The sequence below is a fragment of the Akebia trifoliata genome, chromosome 5 (genome assembly GCF_017979445.1).
Source record: "Akebia trifoliata isolate Shusen 1 chromosome 5, ASM1797944v1, whole genome shotgun sequence".
Classification (NCBI taxonomy): domain Eukaryota; kingdom Viridiplantae; phylum Streptophyta; class Magnoliopsida; order Ranunculales; family Lardizabalaceae; genus Akebia; species Akebia trifoliata.
Window position 1 is genome coordinate 7,934,770 of NC_141379.1, and position 27,966 is coordinate 7,962,735.

The following is a 27,966-nucleotide window of genomic DNA, read 5'->3' on the forward strand; positions in this document are numbered from 1 at the left end:
TTTATATAAGGGAATTTTGAAACTTTGCCTCGAATTTCGTCCGTTTTGGGGTCAAACCGTCCTCTGTAGCAAAAGGGAGAAAGGACGACGGCGTCAAGATCTCCGAAACCACTGAGCCAGATGAAAGAGTTCTCAATTGGGAAAGTGGGTGGATAAATGTTTCTTATGCGTGTGGATTTTGGAAAGACATCCAGAAGATCCTCTTTTTTCCTTAAGATGATAAAAGGTTCAATGTGGGGAGGGGTACCTTAGTTCAATTTGGGGAAGATCTTTAGAGTGGATCGATCCAATTGAATGACCATTTTCCTAGGTTGTACTCCATCTTTTTAAAAAATGGGTCCTCGTTTTCACCACACCCTCTTTGGGGAAGGGGAGAGGGTTTGGGATTTTGAATTTAGAAAATCGTTCAATGACTGTGATGTCGATTCCATTTCTAAGCTCGTCAATGTCCTTGATTATGTACTATGCAATCATGAGGTTCAAGATTTGAAATTTTGGACATTAAGGAGGAGGGGTTGCTTTTTAGTCCATTCCTTTGAGATTTTTCCCATGAAAGGGCTTTGGGGGACTATAGTTCCTTCTAAGATTTCCCTTTTCATATGGGGTTAGAGTTAGGGGAAAGATTTTTACCTTGGACAACATGATGAGAAGGCGTATCATTTCATAGTATTTTTGTAGTATTTGCAAAGCGGATGATGAATTTCATGTTCTTGTCCATTGCCCCCTAACTGCCGAGGTTTGGGCCTATTTTTTGGGCTTTGTTTAGAGTGATAGGTTGTCTCTCAAGGATGTTTTGAGATGTTTTTTAGGATTTGTCTCAATGGAGGAAAGGTTTTGAAGCGCTTAAGTGAGAACTTTGGACGTTTACCCCATTTGAAATTTGTTGGGGTTATGGGGAGAAGCAACACATGAGTTTTTGAGCCTAAAGAGCTTGGAAATCAAAAGCTCATCATTGACATTTTGGGTCTCGTCTTCCATTGGAGTTCAGTTTTTTTGGAAGTAAAATGAGTGTTTTTTGAGGATTTTGTGAGAAGGTGAGATTAGGTTTGTAATCGCTCGGGAAGCTCCTGAGCTTGGTTGCTAGTTCTATTTTGTTTTTTACCCTTTTATTTTTTTCTTGGTTAGGTAATCTTGATTATCCTTTTTTTAATAAAATATCTTCATTTATCAAATTATAATTAAGTTAATAATTTTGGAGATAATATGTTTATTATTGAAATGAATTTTTTATAATTATTTGAAATACATGTTTTCTAATTTGATTCTCGAGAATTAGAACTAATGGGTACCCATGTTTTTGTCAAATCTGATTGAAATAAAATCGAAATAGCAAAGAGAACATAATCAAACAAAACACAAGAATTTACGTCGTTCGGTAGTGTGCCTACGTCCACAGAACAAAACAAGAACAATCATTATTTTCTCACGAGTTTTGCAATATTAAAAATCTCTATTTATATAATCGAGAGTTACCGAAATATGTAAAACTCCCCAAAAATAGAAAACCCCTTGAGAAAATATTATACGATTTTCCTTTTCATACCCCCACAACCCTATATAGCGCAACAAAATACAAGATATTTACACAACATTGATTCCATTTATTTTAGAACCATAATCAAAATCCAATAATAACCAAAACTGAAAAATATATAATGGTTATGATTTCCAAGTGCCTTCAAAACCGACCCATTGACATCCCTAGAGAGTTCATGTGAAATGTTATTTTTTCCATACAATTCTTAAGAATCAAAATCGAAGTTCACTTGTGAATCTTGGCAGTTCCAATTCCACTTATTTTAGATCCAGCGCTGACAAGAATCGGTACCTAAAAAATATAATGATTATGGTTCAAAATTTCTAATTACCTTATGAGCTGAATAGGAACCAGTGACACCCATAGATTAGTAGAGACTAGAGAGAGCATGTCATGAGTTTTAAAACATAAAGAGTATCTCAACTATTTACTAAAACCTGGAAAGTTGTGTTTAATTATTTACAATCTTGAGGAACTGAAATGTTGGCCCGTGTGGATACATGAGCCAGAAGTACTTAAAACATAAGTATTTCCAAAAGTATTTTCTGAAGTACTGTCTGAAGTAGCTGGATACGTGTTGTACGTTTGGATACAGAATCTGAGAAGTATTGTCAGAAGTACTTCTCACAAAGTTTTGTGTTAGGAAACTATTATGTATTCTGTTAAAATGACTAGAATGCCCTTATATGTAATAATTACTATTTTTAACATTATAACTCAACAACATATGCTAAAAAAAAGTAACAGTTACTGTTTTTATTAAATAAAAACATTATAACATCATTTTATATTTAAAATATACTTATTCTTATTTTTTTTAAAATTCGATAGAACTTCCTATAAATATTAGACATATGAAAAATAAAACCTGTATAAAAATATAACAACTATCATATAATAAAACTTTTTTATCATCAGACATAAAACCATATGTAATAATCACACCAGCATATGTAAAATGAAAAGAAAACATTCATAAATAAAATTTATGTGATCATCATACTAATAAACAAAGATGTTCATATAGTAGAAACATACTAAATTTACATAAAAATATAATTTATTCAGTTAATAATAACTTCTAAATCATAAAATTATATAATTATATCACATCGATCATAAGCTTCCTTTATAACTTCAGCTATAACTTCTCTCCTACATTCCATTTCTCTCTGTCTTTCCCATTGTGAACGTCTCGAGGGTTCAGGCTCATCTACACTCATAGGGACGGCTTCATCTATATAATCTAATTCTTCGTATATAGCAAACTCAACATCTGCCAAAACTTCATTTCGAATGAAATTGTGTAGTCTCATACAAGCAATGACGATGTCCCTTTGAGTATCAATGGAGTATGTGTGCATGTCCCTAAGAATTGCCCATCTTGCCTTTAATACCCTAAAATACCTCTCTATAACGTTGCGCAATGAGGAATGAAGATGGTTAAATAACTTCTTCTTTTCCTTCTGCCATGCATCCTATCAAAAGTCTTGTAAATGGTAACAGACACACCTATATGGTGTCATGTACCCATCCATCAATGGATAGTCAGAGTCAACCAAGTAATATTTACCTACAAATGAATAATAATTTCATTATTTTATATATATAACAAATAATTGAATTTACTTATAAGTAAAATTTTGAATACCAGCCTGACGGAGAGTGAGGAAATCTCGAATTAGGATTATTTATGATTTTTAAGAACACGTTCGCGTTACTTGCTTGTCCCTCCCAACCAACAACTACATATGTGAAAAATATATCGAAAGAGCATACAGCCATTACATTTTGTGTTATACCCTTTCAACCTAAATATCGAAGTTGATTCGCTATTGGAACTTGTGCCCCAATATGAGTATCATCAATCGCTTCCACATAATCCTTCATATAGAAAGAAATTTTATATTAAAAATTAAACATTATAATTTTTTTGAATTTAACTTTAAAATTATCTTAAAGAAATGTCAAAATCTTCGATTTGTGCGAATTTGATAAGGGATCTCATCCAAAAAATGAGGCACAATGAGAGTTTTGCATAATTCAAGTATAAGATTCTATAAAAGTGTCTACTCACAGTTTCTTCAGAATGTTGAAATCGATCACCAATACTTCGCATGCCTTCATTTTGTCCCAATATTTTTAAGAACATTCCTAAGGATACTTCCAAAGAAATGTTCATTGTTCTTTCGAGACCCACCTTTCGTGTAAAGTATTGCATAATTTCTCGAATATATGTTTCTCCATTCGAAATTGTTCATGACATATTGCATTATTCCTAGACAAAACATAGTTCATATAATTTTGTTCAGTAAAATTACAATTAGTCTTGGACTGTCGAACTAATTTATTTTTATGAACCGTATTATAATAATTTGCTGCAGCAAGTGCAACCATACATATAATCTCATCGTCTGAATCTGAATAATCTATCTTGTTTCTATTTACATTATTAATAAAAAAAAATATCATTTAATATTTCATATTAACAATCACATAAATATATCAATCTATAAATAATTACATAAAATATTAAAATAAACATTTTTAATAACCAAACCATAATTCATAATTCATAATCCACAAGACATAATCAACAATTCACAAACCAAAAATAAATAAAAACATAATCCATACAGAATAAATTCAAACCATAATCCATGAAACAAACTTTTGCTAACCACATAGTCCACAATAAAAGGGTTCATAAAAGATCGACCCATAAAAAAAATTATGCTACCCTCTAGTGATCACCACGATAACGACGGTATTCAAAATCAAGGTACGATAGACGAGCATCATTTGTCGGTAAGTTATAGAAGGCATTCCTAAAATCTACACTCTCCACGAACTTGGATACCGCATAACAATATCGATCGCTACCTATAGGAATCTCATCCACTAATTTATTAAGAAGTGGCAAACATTCATCGGGAGTAAGCTTTTTTTGCTTGTTTGGAAATTCATCCCTATGAATTTTTTATTGGAAAAGATCCACCAAACGACTGAATTCAACCTCGAATAAATCATATTTTCCTCATTTTTTACGTTTTGATCTAGAATCCCTACTTATTGACGACTTTCTCTATGATTGTCTTGAATTTGGTGACTCATCAATATCATCATCGGGGTGAGTTGGAAGTATATTTTCTTGTGCCGTTAGAATGTATTCAGGGGTATCATCATCATCATCGTCAGCAATTGACTCATTCGTCATGTTTGTCATTACAGAAGATCGAACACGAGATCCGGTAGCTGTGGTACCGCCAAATAACTTGTCCAACTCATCTCTGTGCTTCAATGCCTTATAGAGAAACTTATTATCTCCAGAATGTTGCTATAAAAAAATGATGAATACTATTAATAAATAGATATTTATTGAGATTCTCATAAATAAGTGAAATTAAATATATTAAAAAAATATGTATTACCATTTCTCGTTCAATCCACCATTCATCGCTCATGATGATAAAATAGCCATTCCAATCGATTCCAGTTACACCAAGCCTTCCAGTCTAATTTTATTTTGATCCAATGATTTTTTAATTATTTTTATTCGAATTTAAATCCTGTTTTCTTGAAAAATTCAATTCGAACAAACTTCCATCCTAATCTATCTAAAGTTGGCACATTCCTATGACCTTACGCAACTGTTTCAACACATAGTTCAACAAAAGTCTTGTGTAAATACGGACTCCAATTTGTTTTACCCTTGTCATTTTGTGTTGCAACTTGTTTGTCCTTTGTTCGTATTTGTTGTTTTAGAAGGCATCTTAAAAACATAAATAAATCATGTGTTAAATTAATCACAACAAACTAATTTTGATAGGAATTAAAACCAATAGAAGAGACAAGACAATGTGTGTCTGATATATGACTTGTATTACGTACTCTTAAGATTATTTACAATTAGGATTATGCTCATATAAAATCATAAATCTAGCAAATAGAAATATAATAGAGAGAGAGAGAGAAAGAAAGAATACCCTTAATGTTGATAATGCACCCAGAATGTACAAAAAATAATCAGAATACTTTTATATATATATATATATATATATATATAAAATTATATTAAAAAATAATTATTTTTAATTTAAATAAATTTATAAATTTTATAATTCTATCGAAATTTCAATAGCATCTCTTCTTAAAAATGGACATATAAAATTTTCCTGATAAAAAAATACCTGCATAATACACAATTTAACATCCACGCAACAGTTCATATAAATATTATCAATTTAAGCACCCCAGTATGTCATCAAAGCCTAGACCATGTCCTCGAATGAACATGAGACTAATTTTAACATAAATTCATCTAAAAACATTAGAGGATTTCTAACATAAGCAAACCATGAAATTTTATCTTCAAAAGCCAGAACGAAAAAAATTGAACACATCTGCGGATGAGGAAACAAATTAAAAATTAGATTTTGTGATAATCCAATCCACCACAAACTACAATAGAAATTATAATTGCAAGAAATAAAAAAGCCTTTTGATGGGTTAGTTTAGAGAATTTTATTTTTTATTTTTTTAATCATAACCGTGGGATTGATGGGTTTTAGGGTGAATGGGTTTTTGAAAATGAGGTTGTCGAGGACAAAAGGCTTTTGTTTTTTTTGTTCATTTGTCTGAAAAGGGAGTACTTTGCAGTACCCAAAAACTTGAAACTACTCGCCGTTCCACTGTTTGAGCTCTATGATAACGTTCAGGTATGAGAACAATACACAGTTCTGTGATGGTACCAACTTGGTAGGTTTGTAAAGTCTGGGTGGTGATACCATATTTGATTATCAGATATCATATTCAACTCTAAGAAACTCCATTGCTAGTGTAACCATCTTAGGCATAGATGATGAGTGTTAGCTCATCCATATAAATGAAGGTTTTGAAAGGGTCTTTAAAACAGTTTAATGGTGTGCTGGTGTTACTGTTGTGGCCATTATAATAGCAGTAGCCATAACAACGTTACCTTGTTATAGTAGGTTTCATTGTTTATATTACATAACATTCAGAAATGCGTGCTAAAATAGGAAAATGAAATAGAAATTTGAATCTGGAACCATCATGATGTTATATTGTCCATCTTCAAGAAGTTAAAAGAAAAAAAAAAAACTACATATAACAACCATTAACATTGAAAATGGTATGCTAAAATAACGTTTGAAAAAAAAATACCCATTATGATTCTTTATTTTCACCTATTTTATTAATGTTAATTTCTCAAGAAAAAAATTCATGATAATATTTTCCCAACAAACCAACTGACACTAATAGATAAAAGAAAACAACATAAGTCATGAAGGCACACATATTTTACATGATTTATACACACTTGCTACATCCATGAGTCACTGGAACTGATCGACATCATCGAAACAATTATTGCATTCCCCTACAATGGCAAGTTAAACAAGTAAGATGGGAGGTTTGAGCATGTGTAAATGCTATAACCCATGTATACAACAATTAACACATACCCCTTACAATCCATAGGTATACAACAATTTTCTTTATGGTTGTACCCATTGTCCTCAACAACCTCATCTTCAAAAATCCATTCACCCCAAAACCCATCAATCCCATGGTTAGGATTAAAAAAATAAAAATAAAATTCTCTAAACAAAAGCCTTTTGTTTGGTACAATACAAAAATTAGTGTTCACGAGCTTCACTTACTTTCTTGTATACAATGTATAACATGCAAGCACAAACAGTGTTAGAAATGCATGGTACGTGTCTCATGAAAATAAAAATGTTTTCATTCAATGGGTCTTACTGAGATGTTGATCAAGAACCAATCGAACTGGATGAAGTACTGCACATGTTTTTTTCCGGCTTGGAGGCGTATTATGCACATTTTGGTCATTTATTAGATATGTAACAGCTAATACTATTGTGCCCATTTGTTCATTTTTTGTAGGAGTTACATCTATTGACATGACAAGACTTGAAATGTTGTCTGAAGTGCGAAGAAACATTGAAGGAAGAGGGATGAAGGTCTATAATGGATTCTCCCACTATTAATTACTCCCAATCGATGCTTCGAATGAAAGGAAATCTAAATCATTTTTTTTTAGGTGGCAATATCAAATCCAGGGATGGAGGTGACAGAAAAGTAGATGTTATCTAATTTCATCGAAACAGTTGGAAAGGATTCGGTGTTCTTATCAATCCAAGATGCAGTTGAGGCTTGCAGTTTCAATCTTAATGCATCAAATAAGAAGAACGGCTTGGAGAGAAGCTCGACTGCAATGGAAACTAAAGCTTGTGTAGTCGATGATAATGTTATTGCACACATTCGAAATATGCAAGTGGATCACCCAACAACAAGACGAACCCATATTTATATTAATGGAGTTCAAGGAGGATATTTTTCAATACATGATCTATAGTTGCAACTATGTTTGAGGGGGAAATGGTTGGAACTCAATATATAAGTAATTTGATAGTTTTATATATATATAAGCTAGACTTGAACCCACATACCTCAAAGTTGCTTTGCAATGTGTCAAACCAACTAAGCTATGGGTCTAAGCCTTGATTTGAGGTTGTTTGCTGCTTTGTTAAGTTTGTAATTTGAAGTGTATTGATATCTACTTCAGCCTTTAGTGAAAAGTTGATATAATCATGTCTCAAAAGATCGAAATGTAAGTATTGATGTATTGTTTTGAATTGGCCCATCATGAGTTGAAAAAATGTGATGAGGTGAGATTCACATTAACACTCCTCCCCACTCGATCGCCTCTGGACCAAGATAACAAACGAGTTTTAAAACCATGACACAACGTCCATTATGATGAAGTTGTTTCTTTCTTCTTCTTCTTCTTTTTGTTTTGGGCAAAATAATTCTGTACAATTTAAATAAAATTCTCTCTCATGATTTTAAAACTCATCCAAGATCAAGAGGACTTAGTCAAGATTGACTCATCTAAGATCTGAGATGACTTGTCCACTACTATAAAAATCTTGGACGAGCCAATTTGTTTAGTGGTTTTTGACATTAAATTCTAATTATTTTTAATGATTTAAGTGTTTGTAATCTATACAAACTCGACCATCAACTGAGTTAGGAGATTTTTAACTTAAAATAATCAACTATTTTAATGATTTAAAGGGTTATTAATCTATAAGAAAATAAGCACAATGTGGGTATCATTCAGAACTAAAAAGTGGGTATCTCATCTACAAAATGTTAAATAGCCAAGATTCAAATCACTTAAAATAGATATTTGCATTTCAACTTTAAAACCAAAACCCTTGCTGAAATTCCCAAAGGAGGCTTCAGAGTGAGTTAACTCAACCAAAAATTAAATAAATAAATAAGTAAATTCAAGAATGGTTAGAGAATCAGTTATAGAAGAAATACCCAATTGATAGATACAAAATTGGACTCAATTCATTGAAGAACGGATAGAATTCAAGATCATTCAACTGTTTACAATACAGATTTGAAGGGAAGTGATTGAGAATTTCAAAGTGGAAATAAAAAATAAAAAAGATAAGAAAAAGAACTCTTACAAAAAGAAAGTTCAAACGAGGGTTACCTCTCTCTGTCGAGGTTCAGTCGAGGGTTCTATTGAGGGTATCAAATATCAAAGAGATCTCGCCACCATTAAGGGTTCTCGAGGTTCCTTGAGGGTTTCCGTTGATGGGGCACTAGCCACTGTAGTCGTCCAAGGGAGAAGATCTGTAGGACGGAGAGAGATCACTCTCGAGGGCTCTATCGAGGGTTCTGTCGAACGAGAAGGTTCCGTTGGGGATTACGTTGATGGAGACCTAGCCACCATAGTTGCTCGAGGGAGAAGATATTGTCGGAGGGAGAGAGATCACTCTCGAGGACTCCATCAAGGGTTGCGTCGAACGAGAGTCTCCTCTGTTTCACGTGTGAAGAAGAGAGTCTCTTTCGATATGTTCTGTTCGTATTGTTAGGGTTTTAAAAAAAACGATAACAATTGGGGGTAAATCTGGAATTGCGCAAAATTGTTTAACGAAAGAAGTGCTCTCCGCAAAAATAAAAATGAGAAGTATCAAATTCGGCACTTCTCTTAAAAGTACTATTTTTACTCTTTTAAAAAGTTATTCTTTCAAAGAATCCGATATCCAAACGATAGAGTAGTGCTTCTTATTCCCGCAAGAATCAGAAACACTTAGGTGGTGTTTGTTTGCGCTATTTTTCAGCGCTTATTGCTGAAAAAAATTAAATTCAGCACTTTTGTTAAAATAGCGCGTTTGTTTTACTCGTGCTTATTGCTGAAAATAAGTGAAAAAAATTCAGCACTATTTTGATGCTGAAAAAAAGTGCTGAGAGCGGTAAGCACTTCGCTTTTTTCAACACAGACAAGTATGCCCTTTGTTTTTTTGAGCATGGACAAGTATGCTCTTATTCTTAAAAAGATATTACCTCTTATATCCCATGGATAAGTAATATAAACACCCTACAAATTAATAAATCCACACCATAGCTAAATTTTTTATCTTATATGGGTTAAAAGTTTTGGAATGAGTTGATTTTTGGTGAGGATGATCTCTACAATGAGGAGATTATCCTCACAAAAAATCAGCACATCTTGAAACTCTTCTAACCCTATCAAAACAAGTTCAAGAACCGTAAATTTTCCATTTTTTTTTTTTGAAAACTATTTTTAACGAGTTAGAAGTTTCAAAATAGACTGATTTTTGGTGAAGATGATCTCTATACGATATAAACCATCCTCACTAAAATTTTTGCTCATTTCAAAAATTTTAATCCATATAAAAACAGACAAAAAATGATATAGTGTGGGTTGCCCTTATTAATTCATAGGGTGCTTTTATAATTACACATCCTTCATTTCCATTGAATATTATTCATCAAAATTAAGTTTTTTAAAAGTTGATTTCAATTTTGGTGACTTGTATGGACATTATTATTTTTAATTTGAAATTTGTGGGCTTTTATAAATAGAAATTATTATTTATAAATTGAAGATTTGAGTATTATTTATTATTTAAAAATAAGTTATTTTTTTAATTTTATAAGAATATATATTTTATTGTGTTTGATATAAATAAGCATTTGAAACATGTAAACAATGTATAATATGATTGTAAGGGTAACAAAGACAATTTATCAGTTTCAGCAATGTGTAACAAATATAATTCAGCATTTAAACAAACAACTTTTTCAACACTTAAATTCAGCACTTATAAGTTTCAGTGCTTAATGCTATTCAGCACTTATTTTTTTCAGTTTAACAAACAGCACCTTATTAATTTATTATACGTTCATTCCATATTTTCTTGTTATTACTTATTATGGTGTTCTTTATTTTTTTCTCCCGAAGAGTGGTCTTGTTTCTGCGAAGCTAGGTTTAGGGTTTCGAGATTCTTAATGGCGACTATTGTGGTTACTTCGGATGAGGATCCCTCGCTTTCCGTTATTAAATTCACGTCGGATATCGCTTGGAAAGATGCTGGACCGGAGGTACTGAACTTTTGTTGTTCAGTCTCTCTCTAATTTTTGTATATTTTATTTTACGTATTTTTGAAGATTTTGTATCATTTTTCATCGATATTCTTGATAGAAGCTTCTTGGATTTATTGATCATTTACGATGTCTTTCGAATAGTTTGATTTACTTTAATTGTCATTATTTCTAAGGATTCGTTAGGTTTCTCCTTTATTCGAAAATTTTGTATTTTTTTAGGGTTTTTGAACAAAGAAATCAATTTGTTTAGAAAGTAGAACAATTACGATGTATAATATGTGAGAGTGATATCTCTATCACCATACTCAAATCAAAACCCAAATTACACCTGTATACTGCTCCCCCTCCCCATCAGAGAGAGAGAGAGAGAAGTGTTGTGATCAAGATAAAATTAGATTTTGTAATTGTAGTATTGATTAGTCCAGTTCATATAACAGAAAAAACCAATTATTTTCAATATTTATCAATTGATTGATATCGAATTGTTTTGAGAGGGTTTGTCTCAGCTGTGTTGGATCAGATCGACTGGGTCAAACTAGACTTGCTGAGTATGTATCAAATCCTAGAATCTTGTTCTTTACACCATGTTCTTGACAATGAAACTTTACTTATGAAAAAACAGAAAGTTAGAGAGGAGATGGTCAAATTGGAGGGGTATTATTAAAAACAATTGAGTTAAAAATGGAATCCTCTTTATGGTCAAGGGAGTTAAAAACTGAAAAATAATAAAGTTTGGAGAGGTATTATTAAGAAAGGGGGAGATGAGGAAAGATAATAAAGTGGGTTAAAGGGGTAAAAGAGGAGAGATACACATGAGATTTGTCGGACTAAGTCTGGATACCCATGTATCAAAAAAGGAGAGGAAAGATAGTAAAGTTAGAGGGGCATTATTGAAGAGGGGGTAAAAGAGGAAGGATAGTAAAATTGCAGGGATATTATTGAAAAAGGGAGGGGGAGGAGAGGAAAGACAATAAATTTGAAGGGATGAAAATGAAAGGCAATAAAGTGAGTAGGGTGGTCCCCACCAAATTGTAGCTGGATGGGAAGTTTAACCCCTCAAAGCTGTAGCTGGATGTGACTTTTATCCCCACAAAATTGTTGCAAAGTGAGCCCTACAGTTCTTTTGATATTTACCTTTTTTTCCTTAATTCTCAGGTTGCAGAGCCACAAGTTGCTAGACTATGCATGGAAGCTGAAGAATTTATAGTAATGGGTAGATGGTTCGATTTGGCCTCTCTTATGCTTACTTCAGTTGACTTGATATTGTTGAAGGTGTTAGAAAAAGGTATAGTTTTTTTATTGCTTGAATTTTTCATTCTAGATATTGTAGTTGTTGTTGTAGACTTGCAGTGAACCTGTACAAAGTTTTAGTAATGAAATAAAAAGGATATCTGATTGTACTAAAGCTGCTATATCATCAAGAGAATATCAAATCATTAAAGAGCCGTGGTATAAATTTACCTAAATTTTGTTTTGAGTGTGGGTTTATGTGATGTCAAACAAAGTCCTTCATGCTTAAGTTTTCTATATACAATGATCGCAATGTAATAGTGTATTGATCATGTTTTCCTTTTCAACACTAATTATATGAAGGCTATTTGAAGGAACAACATATTGAATGTTTGACTTTAAGGTTGTTCAAGTACAAGGGCTTGATCGAGGAATAACTTATAGTTTTCTAGAGCCATGGGATTGCCTAGATCCCTCTAAAGAGACAAATGGTTCAATGTATCTGCAACCAAAAGGAAACTTTTCTTGAATCGAGGGTCAAATATCTCTGCTTCCTATTGCTTGAACTGTCATGGACTTGGGACCTTCTTGAAGAGTTTGAAGTAGCAAGAAACAATCATGTATCAATACTCCTTGTCTTGCTAGAGTCGTTTATGGCCATATAGTACAACAAATATTAGGGATTGGTTAAAATTGCTCCATAAGGCAGTTCCATCTCTCTCTCTCTCTCTCTCTCTCTCTCTATATATATATATATATATATATATATATGGGTCCCGTTCAACACCAAACATTTTGGCCAACCATTTTTGTCCTACATTGGTTAGAAGTTTTGGAATGGGCTGATTTTTGGTGAGGATGATCTCTACGGTGAGGAGATCATCCTCACCATAAATCAGCCCATTCCAAAACTTCTAGCCCCATGTTTACAAGTTGAAAAATAATGGGCCAACCATTTTTTGTAAACCATTTTTGATGGGGTTAGAAGTTTTGGAATGGGCTGATTTTTGGTGATGATGATCTCCTCACCGTAGAGATCATTCTCACCAAAAATCAGCCCATTCCAAAACTTCTAACCCATGTTTTGAAAAATGTTTTGCCAAAATGTTTGGTGCTGAACATTTCCCTATATATATATATGCATTGAAGTTTCTAGGCAATAAAGCTTTTACCTGATGTTGCATGCAATTAGAATGGGGTGTGTATATGTATGCACAAGTAGAACTTATAAGTTTAAGTGTAAATAGATTCAATAGGAGATATTCTACCATTTTTTTTTTCTCTTGTGACATTTTGAACTCCTAAGTATCACATTTTGAATCCTAGCTATCTCATTTTTTAGGAGGGATTGTTTGTGTACATAGAAACAATCCCTTATCCGCTCCCTCTTTAAGTTCTATTTGTAGGGGAAGTTTTTTCATAACACAAAACAACCCTCACTTTGATTTCTAAAGATCTCGTGAACAATAGATCCATTATTGAGCATTTCACTATCTTTTTTTTATTCTGTTTTTAGTTTTAGGCTTGGGATTGTTTATGCATATCTCTTTGATCAACAATTTTTTTATTTTTTTTATTTTTCTACTTTGACATTCTAAAGCTGTATGATTTGTTGCTTTTTTTTTTTTTTTTTTGCATTTTATTCTTTAATTCTTATAATTTCTTTCATCACAACAGTATCTTAATACGTCGAGATGTTTAGTGTACATCTCAGTCGAGTGTTGGGTATCTAGAACATTGCTCGTGATCCACTGCCAACAGAGGTATTGATTTTCGTAAAGAAATTTGGATTTGAGATCACCATCTTTGATTCAGATTTCTTGTTTTAAGAGGAAAAAAATTGAAATTTCTCTCTAAATCTTTTGTTTATTGACCTTAATACTCCCCAACTTAAAGAAGGCAAAGTAAAGAATTAAAAAATTGGAAGTTCGGTTTGATTTTTTCAAGTCAAGATCGAGGCTGAAGCCTCAAATAATTTTGAAAGGCATGGTGGCTAAGCCTTGCCTTGAGGCTTAAGCCTTTTAAAATACTACTCACCATGACTCACTGAAGCTTCCTGGTTTAATCAAATGAAACCTGCTTTCTGCTGCTTTTGGTTGATCTTGAATTCATCTTCACTATTATTTGTAACCTTGTCACAAAGTCCGAAAGTCTGGATGACGCACTAGAAATGGTGAAGCTTATATCTGCAACAATCATCCAACAACCAAATGAAAGGGTTGCATTACGCTTGAAGATGTAATTATTAATCAGTGATGATTATCCTTGTAGCTTTTGGAATTTTATTTCAATGTTTTGTACTTTCTTAGATTTAATGGATTTTATAACTTTAAAAAAAAATATCTTACACTTAAATCTGCTTGATATAGGTTGTTCAATCTGTACAATCTACTGGAGAACCCATACATCAGGTTCTTTGTTTATATGAAAGCTCTTAAATTGGCAGTAGAAGAAGTCATGGAACACATCATCCCTTTGTTTAAGAAGATGGACGACTTCTTGAAAGAATGGAACATTGGGAACTTAGATCAGAGAGATCTCTCTCACAATCTTCAACATATTAAAAGAAAATAAAAGGTATCTTTCTTTCCTTCTTCCTTTTCTTGTTTTTTGTTTTTTGTTTTTTATAGGATAAGTAAATAATAGGTGATCATCCTATTATTTTTTCCTGCGACAAGTTTCTCAATATATCCAGGGATGTAATTTCCCCATGTATAGATATCTAATGTTTGGATGTTCTGTCAAGTATGTTTTTAACAAATTCTAGAATGCATGTTTGAATCTTGTTTTTGGTTTCAGCTCAGCAAAGGATTCATTCTATTTCCTAACCAAGTACTTGAAAACTTTTTCGGGTGAAGATGCAAATATCATGAGTGAAGCTAAAGAGGAAGCTGTATGCGCTATTGTGGAATTTGTGAAGGCACCTGATGTGTTTCAGGTATCAGATCTGTCGTTCTACAAAAAAAATTAAGGTTTAAAATTTTTTTTTTTTTAAACAGTGGTATTTTGCCTCTGTATATTTCTTAATTTTGGCATATGTTGAAATTACCCATTTGTGTTCTTTTCACTTTTCTTCACCGATTTTCTTCATTCTCCAAATATATTTTGCAAGGTTTTCCACTGCTCAGTCCAAGCCTCAATAACTTATATACACATTAGAAGTACACCATAAGAAAGGTTATATGGCCAAGGTCATTTTTATATGGCTTAGGGCATCAAATGTAGGCAATGCAGTGATTTTGATTGGCTGAGATGTCTGCCGTTAATTATTGTCATACAAAAACAACCTTGGAAGTATCACTTCCTTGCCAAAATTTAGTAAAGTTTGAAGTCATTTTTTGGGTTATTATTAATGTGGGGTTTTATTTCTGTGGAGAAAACTTGCCTATGGTGAGATGGTAAAGTCAAAAGTCTGTCCATGGTATTGCAGTAACTTGGGGTAAAAAACCCTACCTACACTGAAATTTATCAAAAGAAAAAAAAAACTTATGCTAGTCATCATTAAAAATGAAAGTTCTGCATGCCTTTTTTACCTTTCAATTTTTTTTTGTGGTATGCCGTTATTCGTCCCTGAAAAATCCAGAAAGTAGAATCATCAAATATGCCATTGTTACTATGATTTCATAATGGGTTTTGTATACTTTTTTTTTATGAGCAAAGATAACTTTTTATTAACTACTAAATAATGTAGATCGAGATGAGCATCCTTAAAAACAAATAAAAACTAATACAATCAGAAGCAAAGGATGCTACCCCCCCACTAAGATTACAAACACCGTCCCATCTTACAAGAAGTCTTTGAAAAAAAAATTCCTTTGAATTTCTTGAACAGTTTGCTCCACAGAAAAACAACACTGCCATCAGAAGAATAAGGCGACATGGGGCAGCAAACCCTGATGATATTTCTCTTTGTTTGTTTCATAAAATAATATCGTAAGCATGTTTTTAATGTATCAATTTGGAAGTAGTAGTGTACATAACATTGGTTTGATGTTATGTACACGACTTTGGACATATGATATTAATATCATTATACTTCTTACTGATACATATATAATATCGCATGATTTGATATCATGATACTGAAACTGTAAGGAGGTGTCACTCTGTCAGGCTGTTGTGTTAAATTGTACCGTCTCGTATTTTTTGTGAGATAATTAGATTATTAAATTAGCTCAAAATATTTGTTTGATGGACCTCACCACTTAGATTTTTAATTAATCATGGTTATCCCATCACATGGATCTTGCAGTCTGTATGCGCACTACCACGAGCTTCTTAGCTTTTAACTTCTTTTCCCTGATTTCCTTTGAAGATCTCCATTTCCCTTGTTGTTTCCTTGCAGTGCAATTTGCTAGATATGCCAGCTCTAGGGCAATTGGGGAAAGATGGCAAATATTCATTATTTCTGTATCAGCTTTTGAAGATCTTTCTCAGAGGCGCTGGAGGATCCTATTAAATAAAGGCTACACCTGTTTTTAAAACACTCAAAACCCAGATATCTACCATGAAATTGACGATGGAACAAAATTAGATGGTAGAATCCTAATTTGGTTTTGGATTTTTATTGGAATTGGTTGGGGTTAATTTGAAATCTATTAGAAATTTTATTGGATCTGCAAATTTCACGAAGCCGGAAATCCAAACTTTGGTTTGGAATCCTATTTCTTTTTTCAGATCGTACTGAATCAGGACACTGTAGAATCTGCCCCATTGCCAACCCTTGGGGGGCATTTGTTTCTGTGTAGTTCTCTCATCAATCATCCAGTATCTAATCAGCCTTTTTTTTTTTTTTTGCTTTTCCCAGATCCCGATCGTGACACACCATAAATCTTGGGTTCAATATATATAGTCTTTGGTCGAATATATACCAGGATGAAGAGATTAAAGAAGTTTGTCATTTGAAAGATTACCAATCAAATTAAATGGAAAATTTTGTTAGATGCCAATCATGTTAACTTTTATCGAAGTTGAACATGGATGGGGCAGTCAAGAAGTATTGCACTGATAAATTGACTGTAACAAAGATGATTGGAAAGATAAAATAAAAATGAATACATTTGGAAAAATTAAAGAGTGGATTCAATAGATGATAATTTAAGAAAGTAAAATTGAGACAGTTTTGACATGTACAATTTAGGCTGATTAATGTCCTAGTTTGAAGAACTATTCAAGTTAAAAGGGACAAAAAAATTAATAGAGTGAAAGAACTTGTGTAGAGTGACAGTAAAAGATGTAAAGTCACTTTCAACAACTAAAGACTTGTCTAGGGATACAGTGGAATGGAGGAATATGATTTCTTTAGCCAACTGATTCCTTTGGGAATAAGCACTATCTACACTTTTGAATGTTTTTAATGCCATCTTGGTGCATTATACTAGTACAAGAGAGGAACTGCGAGATTTCCATAGAAAGTAAACCAAAGTTCTATAATGAGAGAGCTTGCAAAAGTATACATCAGATCACATCTGGGGGATTTCAACCCAAAAAAAAAGCAAAAATCCCTAATCAACATAAATCTATTGCCATTCAAGTAAATGAAGATAATCAGAGTAAAAGCATAATGGGTTTATATTTGTTTGTTTAGATCCATCGCTTTTTAATCCGTGCCCATACTAGGGCAGCAACCACAGCACCCCCTATGTGAGCTGCACCTGAGATATGGTTGTCCCTCTGCAACAATTAAATCATGAGTTTAGATGCTACATATCGATATTGGGTGCAACATTCCCAATCGAATATTATGTGATCCAAAGGTTAAGTGTATATATATATACATAAGCAAATGTAATACAGCCATGCAATAGTGGTGATAGCTTTAATGTGGACATACCTGGTCCCTCATCCTCCATAGATCTATTCCTATAAAGAATGCTCCCTAAATGAAACAAAACAGAAACATTTATAAGAATAATAATTGATATTGAATTATTATTTCATATTTGGTTGATGGTCACTTACCATTAGGAATGCTGGAACAGGTATGAAGAAATCAAAATAGATTGTCGCTGTTGGAAAAAGAAATATATCGAGCAGAATAATAGCATTTACAGCCCCACTGGCCCCCTAATGAAGTAGAGAGTAATTGTTAACTTGATGCAAGTTTTCAATCAAGGGAAAAATTGAAACATTCACAGATATGAAATGAAACATTCCGAAACAATTATAAAAAATCAATATTTTAATAATATATAATGTTAAAAAAATATATATTTAGGATTATGTAATGAACCTAGTCTTGTACTCAATTCATCGTTTTCAACGTAAGATTAAGCCCTTGTAGAAAATCTAGAGTTTTTTTTTAGCAAAAAATTCATAGTTTTCTTCTTCTCAAAAAATCCTATTTTATTTATCTTCCCAAAACAAAAAATCTTCAAGTTCTTCAACTTTCCTATTAAAGTAACTTCATTCTATTCAACCTTATCTCATGTCCATCATTTTCTACCTTTTCTTAACCCATAGATTTTTCTGCTTCAAATCCCTTTGTTTTACATTTCAAAAAAATATTCTATCTTGTCTACAAGTTTGAAGTTTGAAGATGCAATAATAAATTTTAACCAAAGAGCTTAAAGGTGACTGGTTTTTGAGAAGAAAAATAAAGGGATTTTGACTAGAGGTTCAAGACGAAGGCATTTGGGTCTTTTTCTATTACTGTTAGTCTACCAAGAAGACTGAGGTCAAGGGAGGCATGTCATCAATTTCAAACAATAGGGGGGTATCTCTAATATTCACTAAAAAGTTGGGGGCCATGTCTAAATCACCCTATGATTTTTGAATCATGAAGGCATAAATCAATCAAAAGATCAAATCAACACCCTCCTAACTCTTCTTATATGTAATTCTTAAGACTAGTCAACATGATCATGTATACAAATACAAGCATGTATTCGGGTTGCATATATGCATGTTTGCAAGGGCGTCCATGGGCATCATGGTATAAATGCATTCACGTGAACATGCATTATTGTCATGCATACTTGGAAATTGAATCCTATACATGGACTAAAATATCAGTGTGAACTTTCTATTCAGGTTTACATGTACTGCAATTCGATGTGAACTTTCTTAGGTTGGAAAAAGAAAAGTCCAAGATAGAAAATATAAGTATTGGTCATCTGCCCAAAGTTGTTTGCAATGTGTCAAACCAACTGAGTTATGGGTCTTAGTCCAAATAAAAACAAGGAGTTTGAATAGAAAGGATTGACAGAAAACATACCAAGCCTGGGGCTTTTTTAGGGTCCATATGCCATGATCTCGACCCCTGAAAATTGAACAATGAGAGAACACACTGAAAACCATCTTGGGTCCCCTTAAATAGTAAATAAATTTTTATAAGTTAAGATTTCATTGAACGAATCATGAGAAAAAAAAATATTAACTTGTTCAACACAGATATTCAGTTTTTCACTGGAGTAATAGCTATACAACAATTCAGGAAGCTGGAGAAGCAAGCATTGTTCATGCACATATATCATATATGACATCTAAGAAATATTTTGAGTAACAGATTTTCTTTTATAATAAAAATAATAAAAGAAACATTGGAAAAATTAAAGAAAAAAAGTTCAGTGCACCATTGAGCCAAGAAATAAAGGGGTGCATCAAAATGGTCAACAGGCCTCTTTAACGACTGCCATGACAGAATAATTCTACGAAGGGAATCCACACTAGTCAAAAAAGAAAAAAAAGAAGAAGAAGAGCTTCTATTACCACTAACTTTTGCTAATGTCACCCCAACATGTGTGCTAATAATTCTTTGGTGATTTCCATATGAATTGGGGTGGCATTAACAAAAGTTGGTGTAGCAATAGAATCTCTCAAAAAAAAGATCTACTCAAAAAGGGAAAAAAATAGACGGGGTCCACATTTTATGTAAAACAATGTTCAAAATAGAGTGCTTCAAAAAAAAAAAAATTTTTGTTATGGCACATTGAATGACATGCTCATAGGCCCACATAGGGAGAAGTTAAAAGATCCTCTTCTCACCATGATCATCCGCACAAAAAATCATATCCCTCGTTTCATCTCCATTGCAAGGCCCGTGAGCCTTGTATGAATTTGTGTTGAAAAAAAAGGTTCCATAATCTCCACCCAAAAAATTTGAATTTAAATTTTAAAAATTGGAAGTTGAATTTAAAACAATTACAACAGCCATTATTTATATATACAAAAAATCAAAATAATTCAGTAATCGGAATTCTAAATAGTTGCACTTGAAAAAAGTTGCTCTAAAATAAAGTTATATTGCAAAATGTAAAAACACTCTCTATTTTAAAAACAAAAAAGGGATGGCCACTGCAAAACATTAAAATGGGCTTGTAACAATTGGCACAATTTAATACCCCCCATATCATGAAGGGCCCCTGGTGTTACCATTAATGATCGTTATTTCAAACTATGCATGGAGCTAACATAATGAGTGACATTGGTACCTTGGAAGATGAGGCCAGATAAGCATGGTGGGCCAAGTAGAATATTGAGCCACCAACCGCCCCGGCGAGATACAACTTCAGCAAAAATTCTGGTCCGAAATATCTTCCAATCTGGTCAATGCAACAAAATAACAACAGAAATTGATCAGAGCATACCAGTAAAAATGAATAAGCCTCATTCATGCAAAGGTATTATTCAATTGGTGACACCATAATCAAGTATGCCTTATCCCAATTATTGGGGTCAACACAATCAACTCTATCTAGGGTTATCTAAGTGTTGATAATCTACTACACAAAATGAAGCCCTGAGTATCTCAAGAAGATGGTGAAGGTCCACCATACATGGTCCCACCTTAGAGATCGTAGGGGAAAAAAGCAAATATGACTGAAGGATGAACACAACTATCCAAATAGTTTTGTACCTTCACTGATAATTTGTTTTAGTATTCAATCTACAGACTTCCTTATGTCTTCCTAATTTTTCTTTTCAAGTAAAATCAACTGTTCAAAATTTATGTAATAAAAGATCTACTAGAGTTCGCCCGTGCCTAAGGCATGGCATCTTCTTTGGGGTTAAGAAGTAGAAAGGGGGTAAAGGGGCACGGGCATCTTCTTTGGGGTTAAAGGGGTAAACGAGGAAAGATAGTAAAGTTAGAGAGGATACTATTGAAAAAGGAGTAAAAAGAGGAAAGAAGGTAAAAGTGGGGGGGGAAGACAATAAAGTTGAATGGGTAAAAAGGAAAGGCTGGGTTAGTGTGGATTGCTCCACTATAGCTGGGCAGGATGTTTATATCCCACAACTATAGCTGGAGTGGGACCCACCATTGTGTTTTAGTAGAAAGATAAGCATTATTGGTACATAAATATAACCTGAAAGCAAGTAAATATCGATTAAAATTGTCTTAATCTGAATCAGCATGAATTTGGCACATATTGGACACATGTTTGATACAACAAGTTTTTAGAGTATCCACTATAAAATTCAATTTTCACATGTAGAAGAATGTAGCTCTCTTAATTGCTTGATGAGTTAAATGATATATAAAGAATTTCGCCACCAAATACTCGTTCATACTCAAATCACACTTTAAAGATCTCATTTACTAGAAATAGGGAACATTCTGTTTGGGTTTCAAGAACAGCTATATTTCAATATGCATCATCATGATCAAGTATTCCCTATCCAAAATATTGGGTTAGCTTAGAAAGACTGACCTCACATAAGATTGGGTTGCCAAGAAATGAAATGAACTTATCCCATTCAATAAAACAAAGTAAACTTTAGTTTACAATCCAAAATGAGGATAAACCACCCAAAGAGATATGCCCAATCTAAGAGGAATGCTAGCACAAGGTAATTGTGTAGCTTGTCTCTTTTACTTATGAAAAAAATTTCCTTTCCATTGTTGTTCGACACAGAGGATTGGCGCCTACCACATAATGGATCTTGCCAATGAGATATCCTAGGACAGAATCCAACCCATTTGTATGATTGTAACCATCCAATCTATCACCTTTTTGGAAGATATAAAATAATATGGCGCATAGTCACCAAAGTCACCGACATTTTCAAAAAGTCATGTTTAAATTGCGATTGTAAAGACTAGCGATTAATTCACGACTTTTTGAAAAAGTCGTGATTTAAACAAAGAAATGTGATTTAATCATCATTTTTTAAAGGGGTTTTTCATAGACCATTTATTCTTATAGTTTAAACAGGTTTTGATGATATAAATGATAACACCACTTAGTAACACTATTTTGATTTTTTCACGATTTTTTTAGTTTTTTTTTTTTTCCGACTTTTTCTCTTGCTGACTTATTCCTGAATCCCGACTTGGTGACTATGATATGGCGAGCTTTGCCAAATCCACTATTTAGTTTGTTTTTTTAGAAAGGGAAATTTGTTTTTAACCAAAAGAATAATCTGAAAGCATCTAAAACCATACCTTTGTTCCAAAGAAATAAAGGCCCAACATGTTTGAAAAAAGATGCTCGAGTTGAATATGACTGAACGCACAAGTGATCAAGGTGTGTACACGTCCACTTGTAAAGTTCTCTACTGAAATCTGCCCAAAGAACATTAAAAAGTGACCACTTATTGGTGACTAACGACATGTTATTATGATATAAAGACACTCAAACTTAAGTTCATGAAGCATCATTTTTTACTATGAATGTTGAATAATAAAATTTTATTAAAACACAAAAAACTGGCATATAATTATTTTCTTTTCTCAAAGTTGTTGATTTTCTTAAACAAGCACAACAGTAGGTCCATGTAATAAAGTAAATCTGTATGGCATTGTTTGGTGAAACATAGTTTACTATAGTATTTGAATGAAGGGCTGACCGTAAAGTGCTTTGTCATGAATGTAGGATCTGCAATTCTCCATAATACAAAAACGGCTACATTAGCTGCAATTAATCCATAAACCATGTTATCATCTGTGAGTAACCATGATCTCCTGCAAATGAAAAGAAACGAAAATAATGACATACACTTGTGTGTTATGACACAAGTAATGAAACGGTAAAAATATGTTAAAAACTATCACAAGCAATGTAACAGTAAAAATATGTCATTCCCACAACACAAAATAACCAATGTCACTCATTTAGTGTTCAAGCAAGGGCATCTTCTTGTTCCTAACTGGCATTAAGTACACTTTTTTAACAAAATCCGTGAGATAAACAAGTTATAGTTGCATACAAATGTAGACCCAAGACTAATTAGTAATGAATTCAGGCAACTTTGATGTCAAATCTTTAGTGTCGAATTCATGTTGTATCTTTGTTTGGTTGCGTCGGGTGGCTCCTTTTATTTCTTGTTTATTTTATTTTTTTTGGTTGGTTCTCTCGAACACGTTAATAAAATCTTTTATTCAAAAAAAAAAAAAAAATTCAAGTAGATCCATCTATATAGTACAACAAAATTAGTAAGTTGAGTTATACTAATGTAAATATGAATAAGTTTTAGACTAAACAAAAGCTTATACATATACGTTGTGAGTGAAAAGTTAGCCTAAGAGAATACAATGGAGCTAATGGTATTGTGAAATGTAGTGAAGTAGGTCGACACTGAGATGACTAAAGCGAGTCATTTTGGTCTAGGAGACCGCTAAGCAAAATAGTCAATGTGAATCCTCCATCACATTGACTCGTCTGATATTTTGAAAATGTTCAAAATCACCGAGTTAATGAAAACTCGGTCGAGTCCACCAGGCTTTGTGTTTTTTATGTGAAATAGTTATTTTTTTTATATGATTTAAATGCTTGTATTTTATATAAAAATAAGATTTTGTGAATGAAAATCTACAAATTCACTTTATAACAATATTATGTATATTTATTTAAAGGGGAATGCTAGCGACCAAGACCTCATGGGGGCTTTAGCATTCTCCAACATTTTTTTCTTCCAATAATACATAATACCTCTACCATTTTGTTATTTAGTGAAAAAAACAAGAGTATATTAGTTTTTTTTACATAATAAATGCTTATTTATGTAATTAATAATTGTCTCTTTCATAATAAAAGCTAAGGGCATTTAATCTTTAGAATTAAATGTTTTGTTTCAATAAATAATTTAACAATCAATATAAACAAGCATTTATTATGTAAAAGACTAACATACCCCTATTTATTTTCATTAAAAGACAAAATGAACAAGAGTCTTATTGGAAAAATAAAGTGTTGGAGAATGCTAACGTTCTAATAAGGTCTTGACATTAGCATTCCCCTTATTTAAATAATATAAATATAAATATATTAATGGAATTTTTTAAAATGATTTGTTAAACATTGAAACAAAGTTCTTTGGTAAAACCTTGCACATAATTGAAGGGGCTCTACTTGTAAGGTACCAGGGAATTCCTCTTATTTCTTCTCGATTGAAATTTGACCAAGCTCACCAACATGATCCAATTATGTTAAGCAAGATTTTTATCTATAGCTGGGAGGATGGAGCTGATCAAATCAGTCCTTAGTAGCATACAAATTTTCTGGACTAGTGTTCTTATGCTTCCTATAAAAGTTTTAAAGAGGATCCAAAGCATCTGTGCAAAATTCCTATGGGCATGCCTAGATATGGGGAAAAAGATGCATTGCATCAATTGGGACAGAATTACTAGAGACAAGAAGGAAGGAGGCTTGGGGATAAGAGACTTGGAAATCTAGAACAGAGCCGACATTGCAATACAAGTTGACTTAATGTCCAATAGAAAGAGCATTTGGGTCGATTGGATCCAAAACAATAAGATTAAGGGAGGTCATTTTTGGACAATCCCAACCCCCAAAGACGCCTCTTGGATGTGGAAGAAGATCCTTCAAGCTAGAGGAACCATCCAACATCTCGTGATCCACATAATTGGAGATGCGAGAGACTCCCTTATATGGCATTACTCATGGACACCTGAAGGAGTTCTGTTGAACAACTTGCAACAGGTAGCTAACCTTGAGTCAAGAATTCATGGAGAGGCTAAAGTAAGTGATCTAATCAGGCAAAACACTTGGAATCTTCTGCTGCGCCTTGCCACTAGCTTGGGGGGAATGTGGGACCAGATCAGATCATTGGACCTTGATGTCACTAATAACGACAAGGTCGTATGGATGCCAACGCCCAAAGGTTCGTTCACTATGAAATCAGCCTATGAGGCTATGTGTCAACCTAATACCCAAGTCAGTTGGCATCATCTAGTATGGTTCCCAAACAACATTAAGAGGCATAGCACAACTACGTGGCTGGGGTTAAGCAAGGGCCTCAAGACTCAGAATAGGTTGCTGTTTTTGCAAAATTGAGGCTGAAGATGAAGCCCATCTCTTCCTAGGGTGCAACTATGCCTATGATATCTGGCAGAGACTGCTTCGGAGGTCTAACATTAGCCATACAAACAGGGATTAGAGTGTAGAAATTGAACAGCTGTGTAGAAATGCTAAAGGAAAGAATCTCATCTCCATAGTCAAGAAACTAGTTTTCAATGCCTTTATCCACCACATTTGGCTCGAGAGGTGTAGACAGCTATTCAAGAACAACTACACCCCTCCAAACCTCCTTGAAGCAATCATAGTTCGGGACGTGCAACTAAGGATTCAAAGTGTCGAAGCTTCTGTTGAAGACAGTGCCTCGTCAAGAGCTTTTATGAGCTCATGGAACATGCAGCCTAGGTTTGAGGTGAGAACTCCTATCAGTTGCAAATGGATCAAACCTCCGGAAGACTTCCACGTGTTGAACTCAAATGGCTCTTTAAGAGGAAATGCTGGAGGGGAAGGTGTCATTATAAGGGACAGTAGAGGAATGACGATCGGGGCTCTTCTTGAAAACACTCGAGGAAGATCAGTCCTTTTTCATAAATTCAGGCTATCCTAAAATGAATGAACATGGCTGCCTCCCTTAATGTTAGATCCCTGAAGGTTCGAGCTGATTCCAAAGTTGTCATAGACTGCATTAACAGGGTAGCCAATGCACCTTGGAGGGAAGAAAGAACCGTTCAAGTGATCAAGACAGGACACACTACCGTGGGATAGACTTATCCTTCTGCTATAAGGAGAATAATGAAGCGGTTGACTTCCTAGCATCTCTTCTTAACATGCCAGGGGCGAGTATTTTGGATGCAATGAACCTCCCTAGGGAGCTACTAAGTATTGTAAGTAAGGATACTAGTGGGCATGCCTGTAACAGATTGTAATCTTGTTTTTTTTTCTGGTTGGGGGTCTGCCTAAGCTCCCCCCCCCCCCCCCCCCCCTCTTTAATCTTCCAAAAAATAAAAAGAAAAAAAGTTCCTGGGTTTAAAAGAAAGTATCATATAAGAGAGGAAAAAAACTTTAAAATCTTCAATTTTTATACTAACCCAGATGATCGTATATCACGAACTACAAAACAAAATCCAAAAAAAAAAAAAAAATTACCAGCGACGCCGCGAAGAGTTAAACATTGGGTTGATTTGAAAATGTCGTTTTGGAAATTGGGTTTTCAGAAAGAGGATTCCACGAGCAAATACGTTTCGGCTTCGATTCTTGAAATGAGTATTTGATACTAATTGCTTCAAGAACAATGGGTTTTCCAGAAACCCATAATATTTCTTTGAAACGCCGTGACAAGATCGCCATGAACGGGAAGGATTGGAGGAGAAGCGAGAGAAGAGATGGTGTTGAGTGATAGAAGAGTTGAAAAGCTGTTTTGGGTTTCTCTCTGTGAGAGAAACAACTAAGTTGTTGCAGAGATGAGATTCGAGAAACAAATTTTTGTTATTAGAGAGATTTCTTGGAATTTCTGAGAGAATTTTGAATGAAAGCTGTAGTTTTTGCATTTTGGATTTTGAGAAGCTCCGAAAGCTGAAAGAGCACAAGGTACTACCTTGGCATTACAACGAGAAAGCCCTTATAATTTGAATTGACTAAAATACCCTTATGAATCTTACAAATGAACTAATGAAATCTTTTTAGGAATCCCCTCCAAATTTAGGATTCTAACAAGAATAGATTCCAATGTATTATTTCAAAATGAGGTTAGTTCTCATTATGAGTTAGGACAAAGTAGGCAACTTCTAATTGTATAAGTGGGTCTAGAAGTCTCAAGGTTTGGAGGCATGAAATAATCGACTTGGAGGCATTGTTGTGGCTTCAGTTCTATCACATCAAAGGCAACATTCATGCTATCTTTGCAGTTTTCACATCGTCCTCGCGACACCATCATCCTCATGAAGTTCATATCATTCTCATGATGTTCATGTTGTTCCCACAACACTCGTGTCATCCTCACGACTTTCATGCCTTTCTTAGGGCACTCATGTTGTCCTCACAATTCTTGTGATGCTTTTCGATATTCATCGTCCTTCGTTGGCCCATGCATTGTACACATCTTGCCATGTAACTTTTGAGGCATTAATATACTTTTGACCAAGTTTACTATTCTATGAGGAATCATTTGCTCTGCGAAATGGAGATGAAAGACCACATCAAGCTTATTGTGCAGGGGGATTGCCATATTAAAAAAGAACCTAACCATTTATGCATGATGAGAATGCATGTGTATTCACCTTTCCATCATGCTTAAATGTAGATGGCAAAAATGAATTTACGTGTGGATGCATTATCATTTTTTCATGCGACCACTTCTAACCGCACAAGGGGTTACATAAGTACTAAGGTTTGGACACACAAAAAAGTCAACCTCGATGTGTTACTACGTCACTCCGATCACATCAAAGGCAATACCTTACTAGGGCTGCCATCAAGGAAAAGCAAATCAAAATTGAGACCTTAAACCTATCAAATTGGTTTTCGAAAATA

General features: G+C 33.6%; 1 protein-coding gene, 1 long non-coding RNA gene and 1 pseudogene across 3 annotated transcripts; 1 reads left to right on the forward strand and 2 right to left on the reverse strand.

The window, feature by feature from the left end:
* Nucleotides 1-2,677: 2,677 nt before the first annotated feature.
* On the reverse strand, nt 2,678-10,923 carry LOC147401374 (uncharacterized). Its single transcript, XR_015178452.1, has 3 exons — nt 10,790-10,923; nt 9,090-9,691; nt 2,678-3,110 (listed from the first exon to the last, which is right to left on the reverse strand). It is a non-coding gene; the product is annotated as an uncharacterized LOC147401374 (long non-coding RNA).
* On the forward strand, nt 9,542-16,873 carry LOC147401375 (uncharacterized; annotated as a pseudogene). The gene is made up of 5 exons (XR_015178451.1): nt 9,542-9,657; nt 10,869-11,008; nt 14,611-14,818; nt 15,041-15,179; nt 16,587-16,873. The product of XR_015178451.1 is annotated as an uncharacterized LOC147401375 (transcript).
* Nucleotides 16,874-17,651: 778 nt separating this feature from the next.
* Nucleotides 17,652-27,028, reverse strand: LOC147401376 (RHOMBOID-like protein 12, mitochondrial). The gene is made up of 8 exons (XM_086442656.1): nt 26,584-27,028; nt 23,030-23,144; nt 22,626-22,745; nt 20,674-20,784; nt 19,458-19,502; nt 18,203-18,307; nt 18,075-18,119; nt 17,652-17,914 (listed from the first exon to the last, which is right to left on the reverse strand). The coding sequence occupies exons 1-8, from the start codon at nt 26,982-26,984 to the stop codon at nt 17,825-17,827; spliced, it is 1,032 nt and encodes a 343-aa protein (XP_086298782.1). The 5' UTR covers nt 26,985-27,028; the 3' UTR covers nt 17,652-17,824.
* Nucleotides 27,029-27,966: the final 938 nt, after the last annotated feature.

Excerpts from the sequence above, each read along its gene's own strand:
- LOC147401376 (XM_086442656.1), bottom strand. The coding sequence starts at position 26,984 with ATGCAAAAACTACAGCTTTCATTCAAAATTCTCTCAGAAATTCCAAGA. Across the intron at positions 23,145-26,583 it reads AACTCTTCGCGGCGTCGCTG|GAGATCATGGTTACTCACAG; the intron begins GTAATTTTTTTT and ends TTTCATTTGCAG. Across the intron at positions 17,915-18,074 it reads TATGGAGGATGAGGGACCAG|AGGGACAACCATATCTCAGG; the intron begins GTATGTCCACAT and ends TAATTGTTGCAG.